We start from the raw sequence: 18,373 nt of genomic DNA on the forward strand, positions 1-18,373 counted from the left end.
TTTCCCTTATCGGGTACATTTTGTGAGGGGGAGTGATCGGGGGTTGGTGGTGGTGGTTTATCTGTTAAGAGGTTTAAGCACCAGGGAGTTCCAGGCTCTGCCTACGCTCACAAAAAAACGAAAACAAAACTTAGGGCCTCCGACCCACAGCCACAGCAACTTCTGTCACTTGCCAGCCGCGACTTTTCCCTAAACTGAGATGTGTGTTTTAGGAAACGTGTCCTAGCTCGGAAAGTCAGTTCGAACCAGAGGTCTCGGAGCAGACGCTTTTTTCTGAGCCCCAAAAGTGACAGGAATTTTCCCTGATCCCACGCTAATCACAGCCACTTCACTGAGACCCGGCCTCTGGCCTCCCTCGTCGCCGGCTGCCGCGAGATATCCCCAAGGGCGGGACACCCAAATTTCCCCCGGGTGGGGAGGGGCCTGGAATAAGCGGAAAGGGCCGGAGAAGGATTGGGGCCTGGGGTTCCGGGCGGGAAAGGCCGCGCGCGGGGCACGCTGGGAAAGGCCGCGGCGCGCGGAGGTAGAGGCCCACCCCACCCCGCCCCGCGCCGCGCTCAAGCTGGGCGGCCTTCTTCGGGGGCGCTCTGATTGGACGGCGGAGCTTCGCGTGCTGATTGGCCGCGTGGGCGAGGCGGAGGAGAGCCGTGCGCAGCGGCGTGTGTGGGGCCGTGTGCAGACCCGCGTGTGGCGCAGGCAAGGACCCTGAAAATAAACAGCCGCTATCTTGTGAGCCGCCTTTCCCGGGTCTGCGTCTGAGTCTCCGCCGCTGCGGGCCCGCTCAGACGCCGAAGGTGAGGTCTTAGAGCGGGGCCTGGGGTTGGGGGGAAGCCGCGGTGCGGGCCCTGGCCGAGGCGGACGGAGAGGTTGGGAGCGGTGAGGCGGAGATGGCGGCCGCACTCTGGCCTGCGCTGCTGCTGCGTCAGGCGGGAAACTCGGCTGCCACCGTCGCCTCACGTCCAGGTTTCCGGCCTGCCGCGGTCAGGCGACCCTGCCGCCCTTCTTTCCGTCCTGGGAAGCCGGGTCGCCGCGCCTCGGGGCCTTTTCCACAGCCAAGGCCGCACCCCAGGCCGTAGCCTTACAGCAAAGGAGGCCCGGGCCCTTGGGACTGAGGCCCTGAGACTTCGAGGGTCGCGGAATGCGAGACGGAGGGTCCATTTGGCGGGAACTCATTGGAAGGAGGCTGTGGTGGGGAAAGGACCCTAGTGCGGTTGGGGGGGATGGGTTTGGGTATTTATGCAGGCCATGTGCTGGGGTAGTGGGCCTGGCGGGCCATGTGCCAAGGGTTTTGATGGGCTTAGAAAAGGGCCACTGAAGACGCGCTTGGGTTTATAGTGGTGGGATACTCCGCCAGAAGGCCTGAGAATCCCGAAATTCGTACTCTTACATACTTGATAGCTTCCCGATTCTTGAATTTTTACCGTGGTTCAAATGCTAAGTTACTTCTCTCAACGTTGCAGTACGAAAAGAGGCAGATAGGTCTCGCTTTCCGTGAATCAACGAAATTCATTCGTTTCATGGATTAATTAAATACAATTTAATTTTAAAATGAGACGTGAAAGTTAATGAGCCAGCCCCCTTGTAGATATTCCAAATGTGAAAACCTATTTTAGGACGACGTAGTTGCCCACATTTGGGTTTGGGTGTTGATTTTATTATGGGTAAGGCGTATGCTTGTTGCCACATGTTAACCACATGGCCTCAGCCACAGGGCACTTCCAAAGGAAGTGACTACATCTGGTCTTGGAGGTCTTAGAAAAAGAAAATACTGCTCAGTAGTCATTTGTGACTTGGGATAGTGTGTTTCAGTCATTATCCAGAAAGACCCACAGAGAGGGTAAGAAGCAGAGTCTGGATTAATTTACATTCTCCTCATACCCCAAGTTAAACAAGTTTTTTTTTTTAAGGTTTTCTTCTTTTCCTATTTTTTGACACAATTTTTGAGAGAAACATAACAGTTAATTTCTGCATGGACAAGTTACCTTAAATTAAAATAGTAACTTTGTTACTCTTGCTCAAGCACTATAAATTGCATATACGGTTTTGAGGGGTTTTAAAAGATGTAGGAGATGAAATTCCTACCTCTTAGGCTTTTTTTCCCCCCCCTTCTGCGAAGCATCATTTTCAAATGCTTAAAAATTACTCTGATCATGGTTTAATCAAACCTCTACAAATGCCACGTACATAGGTACATGCTGTGTTTAGCTTGTTCAGCCTGATTCTCGTCTACAAGAGCTCTCTACTGGAATATAAAAAGAATATTAGATTCCCAAGGGCTGAAATAAGGACTTAAAATTTTTTCCAAATCGCAGCTCTTGGCAACAGTTTTTTTTTTTTTTTTTAACCTAACAGTATATGTTTGTGTACTGAACCGCATATGTCACATTAGAAAACTTGGGTAAGTCTTAGCAACCTAAAGGTCCACATTTTCATACTGATGAGAGATGATGTGTTTGAAACAAATGTGGAGTCTTGTAAAATATTTTGAGCCAAATCAATGGAAGACCAAAGGGCATTAATTACACTAGCATTTGAACTGGAACAGGCAGAGTGATCTCTTCTTTAAGGTATTATAAATGGGTTTTGTAGGTGGTTTTATGACTTTCTGGATTATTTTTGCCTTTTATAAAAAAATCTAGTAACATCTGCATACATGGGAAGTTACCAAATTGGTGCTTAAAAGCAATAGAACCACAATTTGACTAATTGGAATGGTCTGTTGGCTAAGCACTTGACCACAAGAGAGATTTTGCCTTTTTTTTTTCTTGCAGGAGTGAGTTTTAAAAAATTGTTGGCTTCTTTCCTCTTCCTAGCCCTTTTGACAGTAAGTGGAGAGCCAGAAGACTGATGCCAAGGCATCCTGGCCTGCTATGTGGAGAATGCTCTTTCCCTACTGTCTCACGTAATAGAACTCTGATTCTGGCAGTGTCAGTTGCTGCTGCAGTAAGGCTATGCTATTTACAACCATTTTCATGTTGTAAAAAACTGCTGGAATAATAAAGTGAGAGCTTGTGGCCACCAAAATGCAAGTTGTAAGTAGATAGAATGTATTAATCAGTAGTATGAGAGTGTAGTATAGTGATCACCTGGAGTGGCTCCATAATTACAAATGAGGCTGTTAACTAGTGAAATCAGTTGCCAGTCTTTGAATCTGTGGTGACACTCTTAAGTTCTACCACAAAGAAGGTTAAGAAAATCTGTCTTGGCTTGAAATTCAGGAAAGCTGTGTGATGGTATACTGTGAATAAATTTATATATGGCTGTGGATTTTTAAAAGGTTGATCAGTTCTAGTTTGTTTATCTAAAGACAAATACTTTCGTCATTACAAAGTAACTTGTTTTATATGGTCTCAGATCTTCAGTCTCCTCAGTAAAATGGGAACAAGAATACATAACTTGCAGGGTTGTAAGGATTACAGGTAACATGTTTATTAACCTTTGAGTCATAGTAGATATTTAGTTATTAAAACCTTAAAACCCTTTGGGGGTGATCAGGGCAGGAACCAGGATAAGAACCCAGAATCGCTCCCAGTATTACACTCTGGTCTCCTTTATTCTGGTCAGAATGCAGGTAATGTACAGTGTAACTTGCTTCCTTCCCTGCTGTCTGTAGTTTGTTTATTTAACAATAGTGTGAAGTGTTTCAGTACCATGTTGGAACACTAAACTGATTTAAGAGTATAATGATGGGGGGGCGCGCCTGGGTGGCTCAGTCGTTAATCGTCTGTCTTCAGCTCAGGTCATGATCCCAGAGTCTGGGATCGAGCCCCGCATCCAGCTCCCTGCTTGGCGGGAAGCCTGCTTCTCCCACTCCCCCTGCTTGTGTTTCTCTCTCGTTGTGTCTCTCTTTGTCAAATAAATAAAACCTTTTTAAAAAAAAGTATGATGGGGGCGCCTGGGTGGTTCAGTCATTAAGCGTCCACCTTCGGCTCAGGTCATGATCCCAGGGTTCTGGGATCGAGCCCCACGTCGGGCTCTCTGCTCGGCTAGAAGCCTGCTTCTCCCTCTCCCACTCCCCCTGCTTGTGTTCCCTCTCTCTGTCTCTCTCTCTGTCAAATAAATAAAATCTTTAAAAATATATATATAATGATGAGTGAGTACATTCATGGGGGGCCAAAGCGCCCCTGTGGTCTGGATATAGTTAGGTCAGCAATATGGTAACCCTAAACTTGAGGGAAATAACTAGAGATACAGTAAATGTGATACACACATACAGAGCTATGTTAGGAAAACCATATAAAACAATAAAGATAGCCAGATCCACATCATACTTTGTTGCCCCCCCCCACTTGCCTGTCACTACTTAACTTTAAATAGATTTATAGCCAGAGTTAGGGTCTGAATTCATTGGAACTCACATTGTTAGTCTTGATGGTGTCCTGTTAAGATTTTAGTAGTTCACTGGCCTTGTTCTTAGTATCAAAAATGTGGAACAATTACATTGATGAAGACAAGTTAGTATAACCAATAATGTTTTGGTTTCAATTCCAGAATTTAAGCCTAGATGAGTATAAAATAGTTGGACCTCTTAATTATAAATGGCCTCTCAGTGAATTTTCAGTCTTTTCAAGCGATACCTTGACTGCCTTACTGCTGCCTGGCATGCCCTCTGCTCCTACATTTCTTTAAGTGTGGTTTGTGTCATGAAATTTGATAACACAAAAATTGAAATGGAAACATAACTGATTTCGGTTGTTGGAAATGTGAAGTTGTTTGGCATTTACCCATTTTTCTTAACCTCTTCATTCCATATAGGAAGTAGACTTTGAGACGGGAAACTTGAGTAAGCAGAATTTGCCCTATTCTAAGCCTGCTCTATAGGCATTGCACAGGGTTCTAATCCACCTGTAAGCAGTCTAACTTAATTGAGGGGAGAATAGAAAGACTAAGCAGAGGATATAAACCAAAGTTTTTTGAGTTGAGCACCTGTTAAGGGCAAGACACCTGGTAACATTTCTCATCACAGATGAGTTTTATCTTTTCTTTTTTTTTTTTTTTTAAATTTTTTTTTTTTTTTTTAAGATTTTATTTATTTGCGAGAGAGACAATGAGAGACAGAGAGCATGAGAGGGAGGAGGGTCAGAGGGAGAAGCAGACTCCCCGCTGAGCAGGGAGCCCGACGCGGGACTCGATCCCGGGACTCCAGGATCATGACCTGAGCCGAAGGCAGTCGCTTAACCAACTGAGCCACCCAGGCGCCCCGAGTTTTATCTTTTCTTGATAAGGACAGACCTCAAGTGTCTGAGGTAACACAGCACGTAGTTAAGTGGTTAACCCAGGCTTACCTGTTAGAGTCCCCAAATCTTTATTGTGTGACGATATCAGTGTAGATACAAGCAATGACTTTTAGCAACAAAAGGAAGAAAATATATGCTCTCCTTCTGCCTGGTAATAGTGAAAATACAGCGTTTTGTCTTTTATCTTCATTAGTAGATAATGTTTTGTAGCATTCCATAAAATATTAGAGGTCTAGTTGATTGTGAATTCTAAGAGTAATAGGATTTTATTAGATAAGCTGAAATTATCATTCTTAAATTTAGAGTGATAGTACATCCTTAATGAGTACATAATTTAGAAATACATTGTTACTTTTTTTTTTTTTTAAGATTTTATGACAGAGCACACAAACTGGGGCAGGAAGGGCAGAGGGAGAGGGAGAAGCAGACTACCCACTGAGCAGGGAGCCCAACTCATGGTTCAATCCCAGGACCCTGGGATCATGACCTGAGCTGAAGGCAGATGCCCAATCCACTGAGCCACCCAGGCGCCCCTACATTGTTACTTTAAATTAATGGTGCAGTAACTCTTGTGATAGCAAGCATTTAGGTGTTAGTACTTTGTTAGATTGGGTTGGGTCAGTACAAGAAACACAGTTTGTTTCATTCAGCAAATGATTATAATTGTCCCTTAACCCCAAGCAGTTAAAATACTGAGTATAACTGCTACTAAAAGGATAATTACATGGGGGGGGGGGGTGTTGTGATAATTGAAAGGTGAATTACTTGGTCTATGTCCTCAAGGAATATGATAAAAGTCAGTATGGTAGTGTTATGAGACAGATACTAATAAAGTACTGTGGGTTTTACTAGGAAGGAGAGTTCCAGGCTGGAGATATGGTCAGATTCTTTTATAAGAGTTGGCATTTGAGTTGGCGGGTGAAGGTTGGAAAAGGTTGTGACAGGTGGAGGGGGGCGGAGGCAGGATGGTGCAGTAAAATTTCAGCCAGGAGGTCATAGGCAGTGAGAACCACAGAACCATAAATCTCAGCTATCTTACCTTACTGCCTCTCCTTTTCATAGGGAATAGCATATAATTCTCTAAAGACCTTATAACTAAATACATTTGCATATAAGATGAATATTAGGATGGGGACCTGCTTCTAGGATAAGTGGCAGGTCTCTAAAACATAGTGGGAATCGGTTGGTTTAATGTTATGAGACAAATCTATCACAGGGGACTCTGAAAATGTAGAACAGCTTAATTGACTGATTGTCTAGGCCAAAGGGCAGGAGAAGGCAGATTGCATACACATTACCTAAGCCCACTGGGAAGATCTTTTAAAAAGCATGTGGCCTACTGATGATGGGTCTTCGGGATGTAAATGAAATGTTTCTTTTCCCTTTAAGATTTAGTATTTTTTTTAACATTAATTTACTCGGTAAATAAAATTATGTGACACTGAAATTTGTCGATGGCAAAGCAGATATCTAAAACTAGTTACCATGTATAAAGTTGCATATTTGTTTTGTAGAATTACTGTCTAAATGGAGAAATACTGCTTTCCCTAAATTTGTGGTTCATATAGAAATGATCACATTTTAACCAAATTTCAGTTAGGAATTAGGGTGAGAAGAAGTAGAGTGTAGTGTTTAATCCTTTAATGTTATTTTAACTAATTGTCATCTTTCCAGAAGTACTTTTCCTATCATTTCTTTTTCTTTTCATTTTGGATCTGGGTCCCATGAATAGAGGTAAGACAAAACGAAGAAAACAGTTAATGAAAATGTACACATAGATTAATCAGTACTTGAGTAGTTTTTTAAACTCCTATTTCTGTGGTGAAAGTAAACCTAAAATTTTACCTGCTGACTTTATTCCACTGATAAACATGATGATTCATTATAACACATTCCCTTTGAAATTTATTATGAAGTAAACCATGTTCTTTTAAAGCATCAGTCTAAAGGGGTGATTGTCTGAAACTAGCTTTAGAAATGCATATTGAATATATAGGATTGTGATGTTTTCTAAAAGATGTTATCTTGTTTGTACTTACAGATATATATAACTTTTATATGCTTTTTTTTTTAAGATTTTATTTATAGTTATTTGACAGTGAGAGCAGGAACACAAGCAGTGGGAGAGGGAGAAGCAGGCTTCCTGCCGAGCAGGGAGCCCGATGTGGGGCTCGATCCCGGGACCCTGGGATCAATGACCCGAGCCGAAGGCAGACGCTTAACGACTGAGCCACCCAGGCGCCCAATATATATAATTTTTATAAAAGCTTTTGAGAGCGTGGGCACGATCAGGGGGGAGGAGCAGAGGGGGAGAGAGAGAACCTCCAGTAGATTCCCTGCTGAACGTGAAACCGGACACAGGGTATCCCTCATAACCCTGAGATCATGACCTGAGCCAAAATCAAGAGTCAGACGATCAACCGACTGAGCCATCCAGGAGCAGCTCCTCTTGTTTAAATATTAAATGATAAACTACTCAGGACTTGTCAAATTGCCCGTATTACCTTGTAAAGGAAGTGATCATTTCAGTGCAAAGAACTCACTGACAGCAATAGTTAAATGTGCATAAATTGGTCTGGCTATAAACTGGAGAAGATGCAAAATGAAAATGAGGTTAGAGGAGAGGACAAGGTACCATAAGCAGCCCTCTTCTGTGATCTTTTTATTTTTTATCCTAACTTCTCTGGTGGAAACCAGTACTTTACATGACTTAAAAAGGCTAATACCAGTAAAAGAAAGCAAATGTAATCTAATATTTTGCAAAAATACATTTTTAATCTTTACTGGCTGTTTTCTTCTGACTAGAAATGTGCATTATGCATCTGAAACCACTAACTTTTTTTTTTTTAAAGATTTATTTATTGGGGCGCCTGGGTGGCTCGGTTGGGCGACTGCCTTCGGCTCAGGTCATGATCCTGGAGTCCCTGGATCGAGTCCCGCGTCGGGCTCCCTGCTCGGCAGGGAGTCTGCTTCTCCCTCTGGCCCTCCCCCCTCTCATGTGCTCTCTCTCATTCTCTCTCTCTCAAATAAATGAATAAAATCTTTAAAAAATTAAAAAAATTAAAAACAAAGATTTTATTTTTGGGGCGCCTGGGTGGCTCAGTCGTTAAGCGTCTGCCTTTGGCTCAGGTCATGATTTCAGGTCCTGGGATCGAGCCCTGCATCGGGCTCCCTGCTCGGCGGGAAGCCTGCTTCTCCCTCTCCCACTCCCCCTGCTTGTATTCCCTCTCTCGCTGTGTCTCCCTCTGTCAAATAAATAAAATCTTTAAAAAAAAAAAAAAAAGAACCCTTTGAAAACTTACCGTGAATCTGATAGCAGAGACTTGGGATAAGTATTGAGTTCTTTTGAATATTTGACAATGGAAACTTTTGAAACTGAACTTTAGCTTAATTTTTAGTTACTGGATTCTCTATGACTTAGCAATGAACCAGTTACTGAAAGGATGGCGGGGAGGGGGGGGACTTTGCCATTTCACTGTCACTTGAGTTTTGGTGCTGTGGTTGGTTTAGGTGATTCCACTTAACTAGTCAGTCTTAGTTGAAACAATATGTTTTGCTAGATCGTGGTGCTTGTGGCTTTGAGAGGGTAGTTAAAAAATTTGGTGTACCATGGCTTGACACTGGAAATAAGGGTAAAAATATTCAGATGTGGAAGTGTGGAAATGTAAAAGTTACTACATTGTTCCGAGATAGTTTGTTTTTTAAAAACCACTTTCTTAGGAGTTTCTCCTGCAACATTACATTCTATTTCAGGAATAGTCCCTGTTTATTTTTAGATTGTTACATAAGTATAAAATTCATTTGCTTTAGTGGGAGTTTTGCCCCCTCCCCTTTATAAATAATACCTTTTTCAAAAAGGAATCTGTTGTGAAATTCCAAGTACCCTTGTTTTAAATGTAAAACTACAGGAAAACTTAGAAGAGAATAAAAGAGAAAAAAATGGTCCCGGTGCTTTAGATGCTTTTTGGTATATCCTTTTGTTGTTTTTCTAATATTTTTAGCATACTGTAACTTCTAGAGAAAATTTATATACTGCATTTCTTCTAACATGTTTGCTCTAAAGAGTCCGCAGACAAGTGCTGCAGTAGAACTAGGCACTGTTAGATGCTAAAGTTACAGAGAGAAATAGTTTTTCTTTACCTACCCCTTACTCTCAAAGTACATACCACAGCTCTGTTGTTTTGAACTATTCCAATTTTATGACCATTAAATAACTTCCATTTGCCCAAAATAAAGTTTACTGGCTTGTAACCATGAAAATGTGTCCATTAAATTAGACCTTGAATGAGGTGTTACATTTCTAATAATGGATGTGCATTGATACCCTCTAAATTTCATCACCCCTTTAATAACTGAATTAACATTTGTATTAATCCATATATTCATAATCATAATGGTTTTAACAATCAGAAATTATATCAAAATATGTGTGTTACAGTTTTTCACTTTTAATATATTTCTTAATAGGTATTTAATGCCTAACCAGTATATATGCTGGCTTCTTCCCCCAGAATAATTATCCAAAAACACACTCAAAGGACAATATAAGCTAAAAGTAATTTCAAGTAGTTTAACAATGTCATTTTTAATATTTCGAAGATCTGACTGCAGCCATGAGCAGCAATGAGTGTTTCAAGTGTGGACGATCTGGCCATTGGGCCCGGGAATGCCCTACTGGTGGAGGCCGTGGTCGTGGAATGAGAAGCCGTGGCAGAGGTGGTTTTACCTCGGATAGAGGTATTTTTGTCGAATAAAAAAATTTGAAGCACTTCAGTATTTATTAGTATCAAAACTGGTCTAATTAGCCAAATTCTTTTTGTTTTTATCCAAAATAGGTTTCCAGTTTGTTTCCTCATCTCTTCCAGACATCTGTTATCGCTGTGGTGAGTCTGGTCATCTTGCCAAGGATTGTGATCTTCAAGAGGATGGTAAGTATTTAACACTTCCTTTTAATACCCTTCTAGAATTTGGAGAGGTGAGCATGTACTACTGCTGCACATAGCATTAGAAAAGACATTTTTAGCTTTGAGGTTTTGTATTGTATGGCTTAAAACATAATAGTGTTTTGTAAAGGTTTTATAGTCTTGGTCTGCTTCTTTTCCTTATTGTTGAAGCCTGCTATAACTGCGGTAGAGGTGGCCACATTGCCAAGGACTGCAAGGAGCCCAAGAGAGAGCGAGAGCAATGCTGCTACAACTGTGGCAAACCAGGCCATCTGGCTCGTGACTGTGACCATGCGGATGAGCAGAAGTGCTATTCTTGTGGAGAATTTGGACACATTCAAAAAGACTGCACCAAAGTGAAGTGCTATAGGTAAGTTGTTATGGTGTTGCTGGAGGAAGGCTTATGGCAGAGATTATTTTAGAGGTGAGTTAGGTATAAATGGAAGGGCAAGGGCCTTGTGGACCAGCACATTAGTGAAGGTTGGCTGTGACCAGTTGATACTGATTTTCAGCATATGTAACCAGCGGCCTGTCTATATTAGTCACTATTCTGCCATCATGGCTTGTAGCTATGGCAGTTGGACAACTTACACAACTTGGAATTTTTAATGTTTTAAAAATAAGAATGTTATGCTATAATTTGGAGTTTTCAGAGGCATTGTAGAAAACGATAATTCCAATACACAAATCTTCTGTCCTGCAACCGGAAATCTTTGTGGATGAGACATACAATAAAATGTACATATTTAAGGCACAAAACTTTAAAGTTTTGCTAAGTACATACCAGTGAAATCTTAGGGATTAATTTGTATAAAGGTACATCTTGGGGCACCCACCCAGTGTGGGACTCAAAATCATGTCCCCACGCTGGGTGTAGAGATAAATAAATAAAACTTAAGAAAAAGGTACATCTTGGTCAGTGTCCTTTTTAGCATTGGGGGTGGGGAGAGAATCCCAAGCAGGCTCCATGCCCAGCACAGAATGGGCCATGGGCTCCATCTCATTACTGTGAGATCATGACCTGGGCGGAAATATAAGAGCCGCTTAACCAATTGAGCCACCCAGGTGCCTCTGTTTTTGGTGTTTCGGAGTTTTTGGTGGATCTCTTAGGGTGAAAATCTTAATTTTATGGTTTAGGCTTCATAATTGAGTACTTTGTTATCTAATTTCTCCTTCCTGCTTTTAGTTTAGGGGTTAATGAGACTCTTGAGGGAGAAAATGCATTGCTTCATTTGCCAATTGCTTTTTGTTCCAGTTACTATTGCTTCAGTACAGTTTTGCATTTTCTGAGCACATTGTGAAAACTTTTTTTTTTTTTTTTTTAAGGTGTGGTGAAACTGGTCACGTAGCCATCAACTGCAGCAAGACAAGTGAAGTCAACTGTTACCGCTGTGGCGAGTCAGGGCACCTTGCACGGGAATGCACGATTGAAGCCACAGCTTAATTATTTTCCTTTGTCGCCCCTCCTTTTTCTGATTGATGGTTGTATTATTTTCTCTGAATCCTCTTCACTGGCCAAAGGTTGGCAGATAGAGGCTACTCCCAGGCCAGTGAGCTTTACTTGCCGTGTAAAAGGAGGAAAGGGGTGGAAAAAAATCGACTTTCTGCATTTAACTACAAAAAAAAAAAGTTTATGTTTAGTTTGGTAGAGGTGTTATGTATAATGCTTTGTTAAAGAACCCCCTTTCCGCGCCACTGGTGAATAGGGATTGAGGAATGGGAAGAGTTGAGTCAGACCAGTAAACCCGTTCTGGGTTTCTTGGATATGTTCCCATGTAGGAGATAAAACCAATTCTGGAAGTATTTATGAGCTTCCATAAATAACTTTAATTTTAGCATAACGATGGCCTTGAATTGTCTGACCTCAGTAGCTATTAAATAACATCAAGTAACATCTGTATCAGGCCCTACATAGAACATACAGTTGAGTGGGAGTAAACAAAATAAAAAGACAAACGTGTGTTAATGGCTGTGCGAGAAAAAAACGGGATAAAGGCCTAAACAGGAACAACTTCATCACAGCGTTGATGCTGAATATACATAAGGTGATGGCAAAGGTTTAGAACACATTTTTTTCAAAGACTAAATCTAAAACCCAGAGTAAACATCTATGCTCAGAGTTAGCATAATTTGGAGTTATTCAGGAATTGCAGAGAAATGCATTTTCACAGAAATCAAGATGTTATTTTTGTATACTATATCACTTAGACAACTGTTTCATTTGCTGTAATCAGTTTTTAAAAGTCAGATGGAAAAAGCAACTGAAGTCCTAGAAAATAGAAATGTAATTTTAAACTATCCAATAAAGCTGGAGGAGGAAGGGGAGTTTGACTAAAGTTCTTTCTGTTTGTTTCAAATTTTCATTAATGTATATAGTGCAAAATGCCATATTAAAGAGGGGAATGTGGAGGACTAAAAGCTGACAGTTTGGACTTTTCTTTGTGTACTAACTCAGTCATGTCTTCAGTGATGAAAATTAGCTATTACAAGGAAGCATAAGCTTTAGATCCTTTGGTGTCCTGTTTTGCAGGGATATAAAAAATTCTTTTTGTAACCCATTATAATGCTGCCCTTTAGCTTTATGTTCATTCTTGATAGTTTTAATGCCATTGTTATATTTTAGCATTTAATACTTTTCCTGGGCTTCACAAGGCTCTGAAATGGCTGATTCCTTGTTTTTCTAGGATTTGTTCTAGAGTTGAGATGGACCTTAGAAATCATTTGGTTTAATGAACGAATTTACTTTAAACATGAGTTAGTGGAAGCTTAACTTGCTTTGAAAAATGACAGCTACCTGGAGTCTAGAACCTACTCAAGTATCCGTCCCACCCTATGTCCTCTTTTTGTCCCCGTCCGTGTCCCGTTCCCCCCCTCCCTGCTAAACTAATTATACTTAGTGGCTTATGCTTTCCCAGCTTAGTTTATTTTTTTCCCTTCACAATGCCATGTGATTCTTCACATTGGATCTATATTGTGAGTTTTTCATCCTCAGGTAGTCTGGTCAATTTGTGATCTATACCATTGCAGGATTAAGATGTTGGTGTCTGGCCAATTCCTACTTTGCCTAATTAATAGTCAAAAGCAGGCAGAAAAAAAGTGTGGCGCCCTGACATGTAGGTCCTTTAACTCATGAACACAAGCAAACAAGTTTCTTTTTCCTTTGATATTTGTATTGAGCAAATGGTAGATGTTAACTAAGCATGTTAAATATCTTTTTTTTTTTTTAAGATCTTATTTATTTGACAGAGACACAGTGAGAGAGGGAACACAAACGGAGTGGGAGAGGGAGAAGCAGGCTTCCCGTGGAGCAGGGAGCCGTATGGGGCTCGATCCCAGGACCCTGGGATCATGACCTGAGCCTAAGGCAAATGCTTAACGACTGAGCCACCCAGGCACCCTGCATGTTAAATGTCTTGATAATTTTTGCTTCTATTGCAAGTAAAAGCATAAGGGAAGACCTATTTTCAAAGGCATCACTGTTAAATGTAGATTCCGGTTTGGGGGTGGTCCACATGGGGTTATTTTCCCCCAAGGTTTCCAGCCTCAAGTTGGAAAACCTAGCAAGTGAGATATTTAGAACTGCTTTGCTTCGCACAACTGTCCTTTGTGCTGCATTTGTAGTACCTAGCGGCCTTTTGTTTCAAGCCCTTTGATACACATAACTGAGGGCCTATTCACAGGCTACATAAGTGTTCTTTCATAAGGTTGCATTTAGTTGCATTGACCTTGATGACTGAGCAAGTACAATGTGAAAATATGTGTATTCTAGGGAATCCAAGCTAATTGCTGAGAGCCAATGAGCAGTTCCTGTAGCAATTAAGGATTTGTTGTAAGACTTTTTTAAGATTATTTTATTTATTGGAGGGGGACAGAGGGAGAGAATCCTCAAGCAGACTCCCCACTGAACGTGGAGCCTGACACTGGGCTCAATCCCAGGACCCCGAGCTGAAACCAAGAGTTGGACACCCAACCAACTGAGCAACCCAGGAGCCCTGTTAAGACTTGGTTTTAAGCAACTTTTTTTTTTTTTAAGATTTTATTTATTTGACAGAGAAAGACTCAGCGAGAGGGAATGCAAGCAGGCGGAGTGGGAGAGGGAGAAGCAGGCTTCCTGTTGAGCAGGCAGCCTGATGGGGGGCTCGATCCCAGGACCCCGGGATCATGACCCGAGCTGAAGGCAGACGCCCAATGACTGAGCCACCCAGGCGCCCCTTAAGCAACTTATTTATTAGAGAGCGAGCGAGAGAAACAGCATGAGAGGGGAGAGGGTCAGAGGGAGAAGCAGGCTCCCTGCTGAGCCAGGAGCCCGATGTGGGACTCAATCCAGGGACTCCAGGATCATGACCTGAGCCGAAGGCAGTCGCTTAACCGACTGAGCCACCCAGGCGCCCTGAAAACAGTTTTTAAAAAGTTGCTCAAGGGGGCGCCTGGGTGGCTCAGTTGGTTAAGCGACTGCCTTCGGCTCAGGTCATGATCCTGGAGTCCCAGCGCCTGGGTGGCTCAGATGGTTAAGCGTCTGCCTTCGGCTCGGGTCATGATCCCAGGGTTCTGGGATCGAGTTCCGCATCGGGCTCCCTGCTAGGCGGGGAGCCTGCTTCTCCCTCTGCCTCTGCCTCTCTTTCTCTCTGACTTTCATGAATAAATAAATAAAACATTTAAAAAAAATTATAAAAAAAAAAGTCCCGGGATCGAGTCCCGCCCGCATCGGGCTCCCTGCTTGGCGGGGAGCCTGCTTCTCCCTCTGACCCTCTCCTCTCTCATGCTGTTTCTCGCTCGCTCGCTCGCTCTCCAATAAATAAATAAATAAAATCTTAAAAAAACAACTTTTCAGATAGTAGCATTGCCTTGATAGGTGAATGGATATGTCAAATGTGAGGTTTGTTTGGGGTTTAGCCGCTTCACTTTTGGGTAAGAAACCAATCCCCCCTTTCTGTAAGGTTTGCTGAGATTTCTATCCCTGCAGGATCGAGATGATGGAAAGATAAGTGGAGGTGCTACAATGAATTTTGCATCGTCTAACATTTTCATCTTTGCATCCCTGTTCAGTTTTTCTGCCTTTCTGCATACTCCTAGAATAGCTGTTTCGCCTTAGCCTCTTGAAGCTGCTTCAACATGACCTAAACGGAGTGGATCAGATGGAGCTCTTGCCTCCAAACTTATTTTTTTTAATAAAGAGTAGTCAAAAGAAGAATCTATACATTGAGGGGTGCCTGGCTAGCTCAGTAGAACATGCAACTGTTGATCTTGGGGTCCTGAGTTCAAGCCCCACATTGGGCTTTGGAGCTTAGATTTAAAAAAGAAATAGGTCATGTTCTCAGGGTTGGGAGATCAAGCCCTGGGTCCTGCTCTACACCGGGCGTGGAGCCTGCTTAAGAGTCTCCCTCTCCCTCTGCCCTGCGCCCCCTCCCACACCCCCCTGCTCATGCATGCGCTCTCAAAAAAAATGTTCCATCTAACTTAGGTATGCATAGCAAAGCTACGTTAGTTTTTTTTTTTTTAAATAAAGATTTTATTTGAGAGCGCATGAGAACATGAGCTAGGGGAAGAGGCAGACTCCCTGCTGAGCAGGGAGCCCAATGCAGGGCTTGAACTCAGGACCCCAAGATCAACAGTACCCCTATTAAGTAGTATTTTAAAATGTTAATTTCAGATGCCTGGGTGGCTCAGTCTTTAAGCATCTGCCTTGGGCTCAGGTCATGATCCCAGGGTCCTGGGATCGAGCCCCACATTGGGCTCCCTGTTCCACGGGAAGCCTGCTTCTCCCTCTCCCACTCCGCCTGCTTGTGTTCCCTCTCTCGCTGTCTCTCTGTCAAAAAATTAAAAAAAATTTTTTTAATGTTAATTTCAGTATTTTTGAAACTTTTTTTTTAAGATTTTTTTTTAGGGGGGGGGGGGGGGGGGGGGGGCAGAGAGAGAGAATCTCAAGCAGACTCCCAGATGAGGACAAAGCCCCAGATCATGACCTGAGCTGAAATCAAGATGCTTAATTAACTGACGGAGCCACCCAGGTGCGCCTGCTTTGACACTTTAAAGTCAACTGAAAAGATTCCTTCCTTTCCCTACAGCAGATAAGAATTCTATTCCCTACACAACCAATGTGCTGTACTGCAATGAAAAGTTACAGTGATGGCATTAATGGAGTGACACTGGTTTTACTTTTAGGAGTCCACTGCCGCACTGTACTGCAATGTACGAAAAATTGCACATGCTTTTGATGATGTAGCATAGGGCTTTGGGGTAGCTGGCGTCCAGAAAACATTTAGATTATGCTGTCTGGTACAGGTGCACTTGTAACCTTGTCTACTTAAAGTGCCAGAGGTAAAACCTTGAGATTTTGGGGGAGTTAAGTTTTTAGTGCATATTTGTCTTTTTTTACCATCTGTCTCTTATTTTCTATTTTGGATGTGTTTGCCTTAATATGTATTAGTATTTGTTGTGATAGTCTAAGTTAAACCTCCATGATACTGAAAATTTTGAAAAGATTTGGGGTATGTTTTTTGTGGTAGACTGGTATGTCATAGTAAGCATTAAACATTGCATTTCCTGTATGTAACCTGAAGTATTGGGGGCTACTGTTGTGAGTCTTGTGTGCTTGATGTGAAGAGGGAGTAACTGTTGAAGCAGTGGAGAAGTGTGAATCTTAGCAACAGCCTCATATCTGGGAGCTAGTAACCTCTAGAATTAGACATGCAGGCATTTGGCTCTAATTTGTCTAGGCGGGTTCTGAGCTATCGGTATTTTATAAGCTTCCAGATGATTCTCAGGTACCACTGGATTGAAAACCATTGGTGTAAGTAACCAAGGTCATAGCCCCGGTGGTGCAGTTGGAATTTGAGAACATAGTCCTGTGCTTATGCTCTTAATTACAGTGGTTTGTGTGTAATTATCCTTGCTTGCTTGCTTGCTTTAGAGTGGAAAGAACATTCATGACACATAACTGCTTCACGTCTGTCCATTTTCAACCTCACAACAAACCTTTACAAGGAACTTAGGGGCTATCTGTAATCTTTTAGTAAATGTTTTGATAGCAAGCTACAGTATTTTACCTCCTAAGGTAGCTGGTACATACCCGAAGGCAAGGATGGTGGTAGTGTTTTCTTAAAAATAACAAGCGTTTTTTGACTTACTTCTTTGCTTTCACTTGTAAAAACATCCTTTCCTAAATGGGCCTGAGGAGATCAACGCAATTCTGTTGAGTAGCGTGGGTGCATTTTCATCTTGATCCTTCCTGGTCTTTTTTCTCCCTGCTATTGTGGTTCTTGGTTTTCAGCATTGAAGTTTTAATTTAGTTTACTTTGCAGCATGGCCCACCAACCAGGGCCTAGAACCTGACTACTCTTGTCTCCCCAGAGAACATTGCTAAGTGACCAAACTTAGGCAAAAATAATTTGATGGCAGACAGGTCATTATTCAGTGAGTTTTTCCACTTGACTGAGATGGACTTCTTTCCTAAGTGTGGCTACTGCATTGCTTTGCCTTCACCAAGTAACCATCCTTTGCCCTTAGGTTCATTTTAAATATTCTTAGTTGCAGTTAGCATGTCCTCTTGTGCCCGTGCCCCCAATAATGAAAGTCATTGGAGAGGAGTTATCACAATGGGACCTCAACTTAAAGTGGATGCAAGTGGGATGGAATAGGGGCAACAATTCCCTGGAAGGAGAATGGGGAACTCCAGTTCTTCTGCCTACTACATTTATACTTCCTGGATCAGGCCACAAAGATGCATGCAATAGGCACATGTACTTGATGTTTGATGCTTAGTTGACGCACCTATCATTTATGAGGCAATCTTATATATTGGAGCTCTTAGGAGCTGATTTAGGTATAAAGCTCCTTAGAGGAGTGGGAGTTCATTTAGTGGTTTCAGGTGGTATTTTTAATTTGGAAAAGTTAGAAACTATATTTGTGCAAATTATATGGTGTAACACAGATGAGGTGACACTCTCTCTTCAGGCTATGGCCATTTGCTTGTCTGTTTCCACACAGCGAACCTGAACTGATAGAGGGCAAGAAGTCAGAGCTTATAGTCACAGATTTTTTTTCCTGAGTAGGACAAAAATTTTAGAGGCAAGATTTTTGTTTTTTAATTTTTAACTGTATAGCTGAGGGCTGAAATAGAAGCAAAAACTTACTTGTCATTGACTTTTCAAACCTTTGCTGATTCTCTATTGTGAATGGAAGAGAAAGTCAATT

General features: G+C 42.0%; 1 protein-coding gene across 3 annotated transcripts; it reads left to right on the forward strand.

Annotated features, from left to right (window-relative positions):
• Positions 1–629: 629 nt before the first annotated feature.
• On the forward strand, positions 630–12,505 carry LOC110584747 (CCHC-type zinc finger nucleic acid binding protein). 3 transcript variants are annotated; one of them, XM_021694888.2, is made up of 5 exons: positions 630–794; positions 9,837–9,974; positions 10,073–10,165; positions 10,352–10,550; positions 11,507–12,505. In XM_021694888.2, exons 2-5 carry the CDS (start codon positions 9,851–9,853, stop codon positions 11,622–11,624), a joined length of 534 nt encoding a protein of 177 aa, XP_021550563.1. In that variant the 5' UTR covers positions 630–794; positions 9,837–9,850; the 3' UTR covers positions 11,625–12,505. The 3 variants fall into 3 exon arrangements, with proteins under 3 accessions (XP_021550563.1, XP_021550565.1, XP_021550562.1); XM_021694890.2 differs by having other exon boundaries at positions 9,837–9,953; XM_021694887.1 differs by having other exon boundaries at positions 647–794; positions 10,349–10,550.
• The last annotated feature ends 5,868 nt before the right edge of the window (positions 12,506–18,373 follow it).

The sequence above is a fragment of the Neomonachus schauinslandi genome, chromosome 1 (genome assembly GCF_002201575.2).
Source record: "Neomonachus schauinslandi chromosome 1, ASM220157v2, whole genome shotgun sequence".
NCBI lineage: Eukaryota > Metazoa > Chordata > Mammalia > Carnivora > Phocidae > Neomonachus > Neomonachus schauinslandi.

Excerpts from the sequence above, each read along its gene's own strand:
- LOC110584747 (XM_021694887.1), top strand. The coding sequence starts at position 9,851 with ATGAGCAGCAATGAGTGTTTCAAGTGTGGACGATCTGGCCATTGGGCC. Across the intron at positions 9,975-10,072 it reads TGGTTTTACCTCGGATAGAG|GTTTCCAGTTTGTTTCCTCA; the intron begins GTATTTTTGTCG and ends TATCCAAAATAG. Across the intron at positions 10,166-10,348 it reads TTGTGATCTTCAAGAGGATG|AAGCCTGCTATAACTGCGGT; the intron begins GTAAGTATTTAA and ends TCCTTATTGTTG.